Source organism: Engystomops pustulosus, chromosome 6 (genome assembly GCF_040894005.1).
Source record: "Engystomops pustulosus chromosome 6, aEngPut4.maternal, whole genome shotgun sequence".
NCBI classification, from domain to species: domain Eukaryota; kingdom Metazoa; phylum Chordata; class Amphibia; order Anura; family Leptodactylidae; genus Engystomops; species Engystomops pustulosus.
In genome coordinates this window covers 20,948,512-20,962,412 of record NC_092416.1, presented here as the reverse complement: position 1 = coordinate 20,962,412, position 13,901 = coordinate 20,948,512, and the positions used below count along the sequence as shown (strand labels likewise).

General features: G+C 48.9%; 1 protein-coding gene across 1 annotated transcript; it reads left to right on the top strand.

Moving 5' to 3' along the window:
• Positions 1-214: 214 nt before the first annotated feature.
• Positions 215-13,513, top strand: LOC140065576 (uncharacterized). Its single transcript, XM_072113172.1, has 4 exons — positions 215-318; positions 11,900-12,243; positions 12,428-12,452; positions 12,761-13,513. The coding sequence occupies exons 1-4, from the start codon at positions 299-301 to the stop codon at positions 13,158-13,160; spliced, it is 789 nt and encodes a 262-aa protein (XP_071969273.1). The 5' UTR covers positions 215-298; the 3' UTR covers positions 13,161-13,513.
• Positions 13,514-13,901: the final 388 nt, after the last annotated feature.

The window sequence follows — 13,901 nt, the reverse complement described above, 5'->3', positions numbered from 1 at the left end:
CTGCTCATAGAGTCACATAGACACGTGAAGCAGCGAAAAGCGTTGTAAAGGGTAACAAAAAAATAGATAAATAATTACAGCTGCGCTACATTGTGCTGAATCATTTCCTTTTTTGCAGGAGAAGTGGACTACAAGGTGGACGTGCTGTATCCGGCCTCTGATACTCCAGGCTATAGAGCTACTCCAGACATATAGAGCTACTCCAGGCTATAGCGAGCAGCAGTGAGATTTATTACATCACTTTATACTTCTGCAACTTTATCTTTCTTCCTTATTCCGCTAGAAGCCTTTGAAGACGATGGCAAATACAGCCAGCGAGTAAGTAACTTTCCATAACTTACAGAAGGGATCTGGAGTGTAGTATCTAGAGATAGTCAGGATGAGGGATTGGCAGACTGTAGGGATCAGGGAAATGCTAACTATTCACTTATCTTTGGCCATGACCCAGACGCTGGGGTTTTCTGTGTGTATGTGTGCTGCCTGCAATGTGTGGGCTGCTATGATAAGACTCATGTGCCATGGAGGGGTTTTACCTCCACACAATAAGGTCATAATAGCCACTTACAAGCTTCTTACTGTATAAGAATATGTATACTACTAGGGGCTGGGCTGGCTGTATACTACATGGGGCTGGCTGGCTGTATACTACTTGGGCTGGGTTGGCTGTATACTACTTGGGGCTGGCTGGCTGTATACTACATGGGGTCTGGATGTATACTACTGGGACTGGCTGGCTTTACACTACTGGGGGCTGGCTGTATACTATTGGGGTCTGGCTGTATATTACTGGGGCTGTCTGATTACTTCTGGGGGCTGGCTGTATACTACATGGGGCTGGCTGGCTGTATTCTACTGGGGGCTGGCTTTATACTACATGGGGCTGGCTGTATACTAGTAGGGGCTAGCAAGCTGTTTACTACTGGGGGTTGGCTAGCTGTATACTACTGGCTGCTGGCTGTATACTACATGGGGCTGGCTGGCTGTATACTACTGGGGGCTGGCTGGCTGTATACTACTGGGGGCTGGCTATATACTACTGGAGGCTGGCTGGCTATATACTACTGGAGGCTAACTGGCTATATACTACAGGGGGCTGGCTGGTAATATACTACTGGGGGCTGGCAAGCTACATACTGCAGCTGGCTGGCTATATACAACATGGGGCTGGCTGGCTATATACTACTGGGGACTGGCTGTATACTACTGTGGGCTGGCTGGCTGTATACTAATGGGGGCTGGCTGGCTGTATACTACATGGGGCTGGCTGTATACTATTGGGGATGGCTATATACTACTGGGGGCTGGATGGATGTATACTAATGGGGGCTGGCTGTATAAAACTGGGGGCTGGCCGGCTGTATACTACTGGGGACTGGCTGGCTGTATATTCCTGGGGGTTGTCTGTATACTACTGGTGATTGGCTGTATACTACTGGGGGCTGACTGGCTGAATACTACTGGGGGCTGGCTGGCTGTATACTTATGGGGGCTGGCTGCATACTACATGGGGCTGGCTGTATACTACTGGGGACTGGCTGGCTGTATAATACTGGGGGCTGGATGTATACTACTAGGGGCTGGCTGGCTGTATGCTACTGGGGGATGGCTGTATACTACATGGGGCTGGGTGTATACTACTGGGGGCTGGCTGTATACTACTGGGGGCTGGCTGCATACTACATGGGGCTGGCTGTATACTACTGGGGGCTGGCTGGCTGTATAATACTGGGGGCTGGATGTATACTACTGGGGGAGTGCTGTATGCTACTGGGGGCTGGCTGGCTGTATACTAGTGGGGGATGGCTGTATACTACATGGGGCTGGGTGTATACTACTGGGGGCTGGCTGGCTGTATACTACAGCGGGGAAGGCTGGCTGTATACTACAGGGGGCAGGCTGGCTGTATACTACTGGGGAATGGCTGTATAATACTGGGGGCTGGCTGGCTGTATACTACAGGACGCTCAAATCTGCTTCCCCGCTCCGAAATTGTAATCCACTGCCATCTGTGCCCTTCTGCAGTCCATCTGCCACTTTAGGGGCTACAGGAGCCTCTCTGTGAGGGTCCTGCAACTTTTTTGAGCCCGTAAACAACATTTTGCGACTTCGGCCTTGTGCGGGCCTGGAAGCCGGGGTCTCAATTTGGAAGCGTGGCCGATGGATGCACCTCCTCGGCGGCTGGAACACTCTCCTGCGAGGAGAATAGACTCAAACCCCTCCCCCCGAATAGCATCAGGGGGGCCTGGCCCTCGCATCCAGCATTATTTTAATTATTTTGCAGCCTGGAAGCACAGGGGCAGCCTGCATCTGACTGAGGCCTACAGACCCGGAGAAGCCTGGGCCTGGAGTAGAATGTAGATCTGAGGGGCCAACCACCAGCCACTAGAGGCCTCCTATGCACCCTTAATCCGGTACCTTTAACCCCTTAATGCTCTGCACTGTACCTGTATGGTGCAGAGGTGCAGGGAATGTATGATGAAGGTTCACGGGCTGAGCCCCCTTCATACACAGGTGGGGCTTGTTGCATTGTGCAGCAAACCCCCCTGCTAATAACGCTTTTAGCCCTTCCGATGCCGTTCTCACCGCATCTTGGTTCCGATCGTTGCTCCCCCAATCGGTTGCCACGAGTCTTCGTCAGACCTGCAGGTTTCTGCAGATTTGTTACTGTGCAACAATGCCATATACTGCAATATATGCAGTATATAGTAGGAACAATTAGACTTTCTAGGGTTAATGTACCCTAGAGGGTCTAAAAAACAATAAAAAAGTTTCAAAAGTAAAAAACGTAAAAAACCTAACAGTTCAAATCACCCCCTTTCCCTAGAACTGATACTTAATAAACAGTAAAAGTCACAGACACAATAGGTATCGCCTTGTCTTAAATTGCCAGATCTAAAAAATTAAAAATTGTAGGCCAGGGGCTGGCTGGTAATATACTACAGGGGGCTGGCTATGTATTACTTTGGGCTGGCTGTATACTACTGGGGGCTGGTTAGCTGTATAATACTGGGGGCTGGCTAGCTGTACACTACTGAGGGCTGGCTAGCTGTAGGCTAATGGGGGCTGGCTAGCTGTATACTACTGGGGGCTGGCTGGCTGTATACTACAGCCGGCTTGCTGGTTGTATACTACTGATGGACTGGCTGGCTGTACACTTCAGGGGGCTGGCTGGCTGTATACTACATGGTGCTGGCTGTATTCTATAGGGGGCTGACTGGCTGTATACTACAGAGGGCTGGCTGGCTGTATACTACAGGGGGCTGACTGAATACTACAGGGATGCAGGCTGGCTGTATACTACAGGGGGTTGGCTGGCTGTATACTATAGGTTGCTGGCTGTATACTACATGGGTTGGAAGGCTGTATACTACTGGGGGCTGGCTGGCTGTATACTACATGGGGGCTGGCTGTAAACTACTGGGGACTGGCTGTATACTACGCTGTATGGCGATTTTACACCATTTTGGTTGTATACTACTGGAGTCTGGCTGTATACTACTGGGGGCTGGCTGGCTGTATACTACTGGGGGCTGGTTGTATACTACTGGAGGCTGGCTGGCTGTATACTACTGGGGGATGGCTGGCTGTATACTACTGGGGACTGCCTGGCTGAATACTACTGGGGGTAGAAAGCACAAGCAGGACGCTCAAATCTGCTTCCCCGCCCGAGCATTGTAATCCACTGCCATCTGTGCCCTTCTGCAGTCCATCTGCCACTTTAGGGGCTACATGAGCCTCTCTGTGAGGGTCCTGTAACCTTTTTGAGCCCTTAAAATTACATTTTGCGACTTCGGCCTAGTGCGGCCTGGCGGGGGCCTAGAAGCCGGGGTCTCAATTTGGAAGCATGGCCGATGGATGCACCTCCTTGGAGGCCGGAACGCTCCCCTGCAGGGGGAATAGACTCAGACCCCTCCCCCCGAATAGCATCAGGTGGACCTGGCCCTCTCATCCAGTATTTTTTAACTATTTTACAGCCTGGAAGCACAGGGGCAGCCTGCATCTGACTGAGGCCTACAGACCCGGAGAAGCCTGGGCCTGGAGTAGAATGTAGGTCCGAGTCCTGCGCCACATCACAGGGGCCTACCACCAGCCACTAGAGGCCTCCTCTGCGCCCTTAATCCAGTACCTTTAACCCCTTAATGCTCTGCGCTGTACCTGTACGGTGCAGAGCTGCGGGGGATGTGTGATGAGGGCTCACGGGCGGAGCCCCCTACATACACAGGTGGGGCTTGTTGCATTGTGCAGCAAACCCCCACCGCTAATAACGCTTTTAGCCCTTCCGATGCCGTTCTCGCCGCATCTTGGTTCCGATCGTTGCTCCCCCGAACGTCATCAAGGAGAAGCGATCGGTTGCCACGAGTCTTCGTCAGACCTGCAGGTTTCTGCAGATTCGTTACTGTGCAAAAATGTAAGTATATGGTAGGAACAATCAGACTTTCTAGGGTTAATGTACCGTAGAGGGTCTAAAAAATAATTAAGAAGTTTCAAAAATAAAAAACGTAAAAAACCTAACACTTCAAATCACCCCCTTTCCCTAGAACTGATACTTAAAAAACAGTAAAAGTCACAGACACAATAGGTATCGCCTTGTCTCAAAATGCCTGATCTATAAAATTATAAAAGCGGTGACCCCCATAACGGAAAATAGCGCCCAAATGTCCAAAACGCGACTTTTACACCATTTTACAAGACATAAAAAATGGAATGAAAAGTGATCAAAATGTAAGCCAGGGGGCTGGCTGGTAATATAATACAGGGGGCTGGCTATGTATTACTTGGGGCTGGCTGTATACTACTTGGGGCTGGTTAGCTGTATACTACTGGGGGCTGGCTAGCTGTATACTACTGGGGGCTGGCTGGCTGTCTACTACTGGGAGCTTGCTGGCTGTATACTACTGGGGGCTGGCTGGCTTTACACTTCAGGGGGCTGGCTGGCTGTATACTACATGGGGCTGGCTGTATTTTACAGGGGGCTGGCTGTATACTACAGGGGGCTGGCTGGCTGTATACTACAGGGGTGCATACTGGCTGTATACTACATGGGGTTGGCTGGCTGTATCCTACATGGGGCTGTCTGTATACTACATGGGGTTGGCTGGCTGTATACTACTGGGGGCTGGCTGGCTGTATACTACATTGGGGCTGGCTGTATACTACTGGGGGCTGGCTGTATACTACGCTGTATGGCGATTTTACACAATTTTGCATGACATAAAAGAGGGAATAAAAAGTGTTTAAAATGTGATCCAGTGGGCTGACTATATACTACAGGGGGCTGGCTATATACTACTGAGGGCTGGCTAGCTGTATACTACTGGAGGCTGGCTAGCTGAAAACTACTGGGGACTGGCTGGCTGTATAGTACATTGGGCTGGCAGACTGTATACTACTGGGGACTGGCAGGCTGTATATTACATGTGGCTGGCAGGCTGTATACTACTGCAGGCTGGCTGTATACTACAAGGGGCTGTGTATATACCACTGGGGGCTGGCTGTATACTACTTCTGGCTGGCTGTACACTACAGAGGGCTGGCTGGCTGTATACTACTGGGGGCTGGCTAGCTGTATACTACTGGGGGCTGGCTAGCTGTATACTACATGGGGCTGGCTGGCTGTATACTACTGGGGGCTGGCTGACTGTATACTTCTGGGGACTGGCTGTATACTACTGGGGGAGGGCTGTATGCTACTGGGGGCTGGCTGGCTGTATACTACAGGGGGTAGTAAGCACAAGCAGGACGCTCAAATCTGCTTCCCTGCTCGGGCATTGTAATCCACTGCCATCTGTACCCTTCTGCAGTCCATCTGACACTTTAGGGGCTACAGGAGCCTCTCTCTGAGGGTCCTGTAACTTTTTGGAGCCCTTAAACAGCATTTTGTGACTTCGGCCTAGTGCGGCCTAGCGCTGGCATAGAAGCCGGGGTCTCAATTTGGAAGCGTGGCCGATGGATGCACTTGTATACTGATTGTGCACATTGTAATCCACTGCCATCTGTGCCCTTCTGTAGTCCATCTGACACTTTTGGGGCTACAGGAGCCTCTCTGTGAGGGTCCTGTAACTTTTTGGAGCCCTTAAACAGCATTTTGTGACTTCGGCCTAGTGCGGCCTAGCGTGGTCCTAGAACCCGGGGTCTCAATTTGGAAGCGTGGCCGATGGATGCACCACCTTGGCGGCCAGAACACTCGCCTCCGGGGGGAATAGACTCAAACCCCTCCCCCCGAATAGCATCAGCGGGGCCTGGTCCTTGCATCGAGCATTTTTTAACTATTTTACAGCCTGGAAGCACAGGGGCAGCCTGCATCTGACTGAGGCCTACAGACCCGGAGAAGCCTGGGCCTGGAGTAGAATGTAGATCCGAGTCCTGCGCCACATCACAGGGGCCTACCACCAGCCACTAGAGGCCTCCTCTGTGCCCTTAATCCAGTACCTTTAACCCCTTAATGCTCTGCGCTGTACCTGTACAGTGCAGAGGTGCGGGGGATGTGTGATGAGGGCTCAAGGGCTGAGCTCCCTACATACACAGGTGGGGCTTGTTGCATTGTGCAGCAAACCCCCACCGCTAATAATGCTTTTAGCCCTTCCGATGCCGTTCTCGCCGCATCTTGGTTCCGATGAAGTATATGGTAGAAACAATCAGACTTTCTAGGGTTAATGTACCCTAGAGGGTCTACAGGGGGTCTACCCTAGAGGTACCCTACAGGGGGCTGGCTACCTATATGCTATATACTACTGGGGGCTGGCTGTATACTACAGTGGGCTGGCTGGCTATATACTATATACTACCGGGGAGGCTGGCTATATACTACTGGTGGCTAGTTGGCTATATACTATATACTACTGGGGGCAGGCTATATTCTACAGGGGGCTGGCTATATACTACTAGAGGCTGGCTGTCTATATACTTTATACTACTGGGGGCTGGCAGGCTATACTCTACAGGGGGCTGGCTGGCTAAATACTATATACTACTGGGGGCTGGCAGGCTATATACTACAGGAGGCTGGCTGCCTATATACTACTGGGGGCTGGCTGTATACTACAGGGGGCTGGCTGCCTATATAATGCAGGGGGCTGGCTATAGACTACTGGGGGCTGGCTGGCTATATACTACAGGAGGATGCCTGGTCATATACAATTGAGGGCTGGATGGCTATATAGTACTGCATGCTGGCTATATACTACTGGGGGCTGCCTGGCTATATACTACAGGGGGATGGGAGTCTATATACTAGAGTGGGGCTGGCAGCCTATATACTACAGGGGGATGGCTGGCTATATACTATATACTACAGGAGACTGACTTTATACTACATGGGGCTGGCTGTATACTACTGGGGACTGGCTGGCTGCATACTACTGGGGGATGGCTTTATACTACTGGGGGCTGGCTGGCTGGCTGTATACTACTGGGGGATGACTGTATACTACTGGGGGCTGGCTGGCTGTATACTACAGGGGGTAGTATGCACAAACAGTGCATACAGGACACTGAAATATGCTTCCCCGCCCGGGCATTGTAATCCACTGCCATCTGTGCACTTATGCAGTCCATCTGCCACTTTAAGGGCTACAGGAGCCTCTCTTTGGAGCCCTTAGGGTCCATTCACACGCGGTATGCCCGCCGTGCGGGCATACCGCCGTGTGCTGGAGAGGAGGAGGAGGTGGCCCCTCCTCCCTCTATAGAGAATAGCAGTGCACGGCCGCACATCCGCCGAAAGATAGAGCAAGCTCTATCTTTTTGCGGTGTGCGGCCCGGATCGGTGCCACACATGTGTGGCACCGTATCTGCGCTGCGCCGCTATTGCCGTCTATGGGGACGTACATGCGGCCGCAAATTTGCGGCCGCATGTACGTCCCCGCAGACGGCCATGTGAATGAGCCCTTAAACTGCATTTTGTGACTTCGGCCTAGTGCTGGCCTAGAAGCCAGGGTCTCGACTAGGAAGAGTGGCCGATGGAGGCACCTCCTCAGCGGCCGGAACACTCTCCTGCGGGTAGAATAGACTCAGACCCCTCCCCCCGAACAGCATCAGTGGGGCCTGGCCCTCGCATCCAGCATTTTTTAACTATTTTACAGCCTGGAAGCACAGGGGCAGCCTGCATCTGACTGAGGCCTACAGACCCGGAGAAGCCTGGGCCTGAAGTAGAATGTAGATCCGAGGCCTGCACCACATCACAGGGGCCTACCACCAGCCACTAGAGGCCTCCTCTGTGCCCTTAATCCAGTACCTTTAACCCCTAATGTTCTGCGCTGTACCTGCATTGGGCAGCAAACCCCCACTGCTAGAAACGCTTTTAGCCCTTCTGATGCCGTTCTCAACGCATTTTGGTTCCTATTGTAGCTCCTCCGAACGTTATCAGGTGGGTGACGATTGTCTGACATGCAGATTTCTGCAGATTCGTTACTGTGCAAAAATGTCATATACTGCAATATATGCAGTATATAGTAGGAACAATCCGACTTTCTAGGGTTAATGTACCCTAGAGCAGTGATGGCTAACCTATGGCACTGGTGCCAGAGGTGGCACTCAGAGCACTTTCTGTGGGCACCCAGGCCATCACCAGAGATGACTCCAGGTATCTTCTTGCTGTGCACAGAGCTATTTTAAAGTGACAGCTCTACCTGGGACTATTTTCTTCTTTATTGGTGTCCTCAGGTGCTGGTATCAATGAAAACTGTGACCGAGAAGGAAGTATAAATCACATTGCGATAAATAAGCGTGTCTATGTTGTAGTTTGGGCACTCGGTCTTTAAAAGGTTTGCCATCACTGCACTAGAGGGTCTAAAGAATAGTAAAAAAGTTTCAAAAATAAAAAAAACAAAAACCTAAAAGTTCAAATCAGCCCCTTTCCCTATAAATGATATAAAACGTAATAAACAGTAAAAGTCACAGACACAATGGGGGTCATTAATAATGGCCCGATTCGCGTTTTTACGGCGTGTTACCCGAATATTTCCGATTTGCGCAGATTTTTCCTGAATTGCCCCGGGTTTTTGGCGCACGCAATCAGATTGTGGCGCATCGGCGCCGGCGTGCACGCGACGGAAAGCGGGGGGCGTGGCCGAACGAAAACCCGACGGATTCTGAGAAATTGCTGCATTTAAATAAAAAAGTGTCGCTGGACACACGCTTACCTGCACCCAGCAACGGATCGTGAACTCCGGCGGACCTCGGCGGACTTGCCTTAGTGAGTCGCCGGAAGACCCGAATCCACCGCAGAGAACGCGCCGCTGGATTGCGAATGGACCGGGTAAGTGTCGCCGTGTCCCAAAATGCCCGATCTATCAAACTATAAAAACGGTTATTGCCAGAGGTGACCTTCATAACGGAAAATAGCGCCCAAATGTCTAAAAAGCGACTTTTACACCATTTTACATGACATTAAAAGTGATCAAAATGTCGCACCTCAAAATAGTAGCAATGAAAACGTCATCTGATTTCGCAAAACATGACCCCTCCCCCAGCTCCATACACCAAAGCATGAAAAAGTTACGAGCGTCAGAAGATGGCAAAATTTTATTTTTTTGTACACAATCATTTTTAAAAATGTATTAAATCGCAAAAAAACCTGTATAAATTTGGTATCACCGCGATCATACCGAACCAAAAAATAAAGCAGAGGTGTTATTTGGAGCGCACAAAGAAAGTTGTAAAAACTGAGCCCAAAATAACGTGACACAAGCCGTTTTTTTTTTTTTTTTATTTTTTCCACATTTGGATTTTTTTACCAGCTTCTCAGTACACGGCATGGAATAATATGTAATGCAGCAGAGAAGTAAAATTTGTTATGCACAAAATAAGCCCTCACACAGCTCTGTACACAGAAAAACGAAAAAGTTATGGATTTTTGAAGGTGGAGAACAAGAAATGAGCGAAAAAAAACCCTGTGTCCTTAAGGGGTTAAGAGGACAAGCTATCACCTGCATTTTTCCTGGACTCTGAAACTGAGTCTGGAGAGTAAGTTATACGCTGCTACAGAAGGACAAAGTTATTGGGCAGATTTACTTACCCGGTCCATTCGCGATCCAGCGGCGCGTTCTGTGTGGAGGATTCAGGTCTTCCGACAATTCACTAAGGTAGTTCCCCCGACGTCCACCAGGTGTCGCTACTGCGATGAAGTTCCTCGGGGTGCACTGAACTTCACCAAGCTGGGCCGGGTGCAGTTAAGCACGTGTCCAGCGACACTTTTTAAAAAAAAAATGCAGTGGTTTTTCCGATTCCGTTGGGTTTTCATACGGCCACGCCCCCCTTTCCCCCGATTTCCGCCGATGCGCCACAATCCGATCGTGTGTGCCAAAAACTTGGGGCAATTCAGGAAAAATTGGCGCAAAATGGAAAAATTCGGGTAACCCGCCGTAAAAACGTGATTCGGGCCCTCAGTAAATGACCCTCACTGTGCCCATTGCTACCTGCCCTCCCTGGTAGTTGTGCGCTGATACGCAGTCAACAGGTCAGTGCGGACGGCGCCAGGCCCCTTATCTTGCCTCTGCTCCCCCTCCACAGTCCTACTGCTGCCTGACCCACCAACCCTAGCGGAGGTCCTCTGATACGTATCCCTCAGGTCAGGGGGTCCTTCCACACCAGCTTTCCTTTTTTGGACATTGCTGCTTATACACCCTTAATGGCAGCCCAAGTATGATGGAGAACTGACTGAGACCCCTAGGGGACCTTGTTAGCATATATACGGAAACCGATTAAGAGACATTGCTACAAAAAAGCTCCAAGCTATTTGTGCGCAGTTTTCGGGATTTGCGCCGCTGGGACAGGTATTTAACAAGGGATTGTGTCGCACGTGATCAGATTGTGGCTCCCAGGTGTTAGCTTACATCATCGTCCGCGGGGGTCCAGTGGGTCCACTACCCCCGAATCCTGACAAGCTGGTTGGGAAAAATGTATTTATATTACAGGATTGAAGCTAAATTCAGAGCACAACACTTCTTCTTCCCTCTGCATAACTACTGTAGAAGTCTACTAAAGCAGTGACTCAGAGCTGGGGAAAGGGCTGAAAATGTCAGTGCACCAGAGAGCTCCGAATCCACCAATAATCCTGAAACATAAATATTTTTTTTCACAATCTTGCTGCTAATAATAACACACACAAAGGTATGATTACACACAGGGTGCCAGCACCCGGCATACTCAGACAAGTGCCAGGCCCCAAAGCTGCTGGGCAGGCCCACTGGGTGCTGGTACCATAAGCAGCGCTCTATGCACTGCAGGACATTCTTTCCTTCACTGTGCAGAAGACCAGAGGACAGGAGAGCGGGAGCCCTGCCTGGACCTGAGGACTAAGGTGAGTATTACAATTTTTTACTTTCAATTTGGCCACATTTAATCCATTGGGGGATGAGGGGGACCTGCAAAGGGACCCACTAATGCTCTGTCGCACAATTGCCCCTGAAACTTGGAGCCGGCCCTGATTACACAGGGCTACATTCTCACCTTTATGAGTTCACTTGGACCATAGGTAGCTAGGGTGGCTGGTGGGAGAAGGGAAGGGGAGTGAGCACTCTTCATCCCTTCCATCTCCATAGGAAGCTGAGTGGTTGCGCTGCATATATATTGGGCAAGGTCCAAAATGGGACCTGCTCTATGTTTTGCGCTGTCTGGTTTGGTCACAGTGCAGTAAGACCATAACCTTGTGCCATAGACCTCTATGAGGTTATGGACGTGTAAATGTATCCTAAAGCTGGTGAAAGCTTTATCGTATGTAAAGAGTTGCAGGTGATGGAAGGATAGATAGGTCTTCCTTGGATAAGTCATTTTATTCTTTTTTATCCTATAAATTCTTCTTCTCGTTGAAGATCTTGTTGCTGAAGTCCTTATTGTTCATGCAGCAGGCTGTTATGAAGGTTGGCTTGAAGGACTACAAACCTCTTCACCCCTTTTGTTTTAGTGTCCAGAGCACTGCTGCAACCCCCGAAGGTGGAAGGAAACGAAAGAAGAATGGTGAAAAAGTTATGGAGGAGCAAAAAATACCGATCCCTCCCCAAAACGACTCACTAAAGAGAGGAACCCAGACGGATGACCTGCCTTTATCAGAGATGAGGACCGACTTAAATAAGCATTTCAAGCACATCTTCCTGAAAATGTGGGGCTTTCTGTGTGATCTCTTTAAACGCTTGCTCGGAGTTCCTGGTATCACAAAGTTGCTTGTCCAACTGGTCTTCTCCGTCTGCCTCTTTGTCTTCTTCTCAGTTACTATAATCCTCATTGGTACAAGAAACGTTTTTCTACTTGGTAAGTATTTTGACCATCATCCCTTTTCTTGGGTTGTAATATCTATCAATAGGATGATTTGGTATTTTTGGGGACACCCAGGAGACCACACAACCTATAACCAAAATTGGAATGTATAAAGTCAAAAAATGTATAAAATCATAAAAATGTGTTACTTCTTACGGAACTTTATGTTCTGTTTCAGTGAGAATCTCCACCAGACGACAGAAGTGAGTAAAGTTTTCATCAATACAAATTTATTATAATGTTCTTAACCGATTTTCACTTGGTGATCCCTGTGATGTCCCAACACGGGGAGAGATTTATATCACCAATTGTCGAGAGACTCCTCTAGCAAGTATGGAGTAGCCTCATTGTGAGCTTCTACATCTACGTTCTCTTCATCTTCACACTGCCCACATTGCCTCCAGCTTTTTCCGAATTTTTCTATGGGGCTCCATGATTGATGAAGAACATCCTTGTGGGTAATTAATCAAAAAGGAAGTTTCCATATAATTATCTCACCTCTTGTCCCCAGGAACCTTGGTATCAATGACCAGGAGACGGTGAAGGAGTCAACTCAAACTGATGTCCAGGTTTCTTTAGAGATGTTGGGAAATTTTAATAAGCATTTCGAGCAAATCTGTCGGAATATTTGGAAGATTCTTCGTGATCTTTTTATACATTTGCTAAGTGTCTGTAAGAAGCTGGTCATGCTGATGTTCTACTTCTGCCTCCTCGGGTTATGTTTGATCAATCAAATCCTAGTCGTATTAGGATGTGTCTCTCGTTATGGTGAGTGTTTCAAGAGTTTTCTCATCATTGTTGTCATCTTTGATCTAGGTCCAACCGTTATATACATTTGTGAGGCCCACGACTGTACAACCACACAAAAATATTACCTGATGCCCATTCACAAATACCTAAAATTTAGGTAGTAACTTCTGATGACTGATTCTGCCTTGATCTTGGGACCTCTTAACTATGTGAGTCAGGAATTTATCTCCTCCAGTTGTAGACCTTGGGCAGCAGCTAGCTGAGGTTTGCCGGATTATTGGTGATTGAGGCCACAGAGCAAGACTGAAAAGGTAGGACCTAAAAGTAAGGAAGGAGGGATAACGGTTGGCTAGACAACACATCTAGGTGTCAATTCAGCCACCCAATGCATCTACTGCAAATAAAGATTAACTGGGGAGTTTGGAAAAGCCACACAAAATATTATACATAGGATGATTGAGATGCTGTATGCTGACCACCGGTGTATGCTATACAATGCCCTGGTGTCCACCTATCTAGGAGGCCCACCGGTAAATTAATCTGCCCCGGTAGGCCAGACTGAACGTGAATGGCTGCATGTGTTTCACACAAAGCATCAGTTCCGATTCGGTCACTATGGCATACACTGGCTTGGACCCAAGAGTATGGGCTATCACTTAGCACTATCGATAGTGGTCATTGTCTATAAAGACTGGTGTTATATAAATGGAGTAGATAGATACAACAAATTTATGAAGTGAGATAATAGGGTAAGTCAGTCAACCAGGACAATAGATGAAACACAGCCTTGCTTGTTTTTTTCATAAATTATGATAAAATCCATTGCGCCACCAAAGGCCACTCCCATCATAGCTGGTATGAGGTTTCAATAGCCTATGCTATGCTGATTTTAAAAATACCTT

Excerpts from the sequence above, each read along its gene's own strand:
- LOC140065576 (XM_072113172.1), top strand. The coding sequence starts at position 299 with ATGGCAAATACAGCCAGCGA. Across the intron at positions 12,244-12,427 it reads AAGAAACGTTTTTCTACTTG|TGAGAATCTCCACCAGACGA; the intron begins GTAAGTATTTTG and ends GTTCTGTTTCAG. Across the intron at positions 12,453-12,760 it reads ATCTCCACCAGACGACAGAA|GAACCTTGGTATCAATGACC; the intron begins GTGAGTAAAGTT and ends TCTTGTCCCCAG.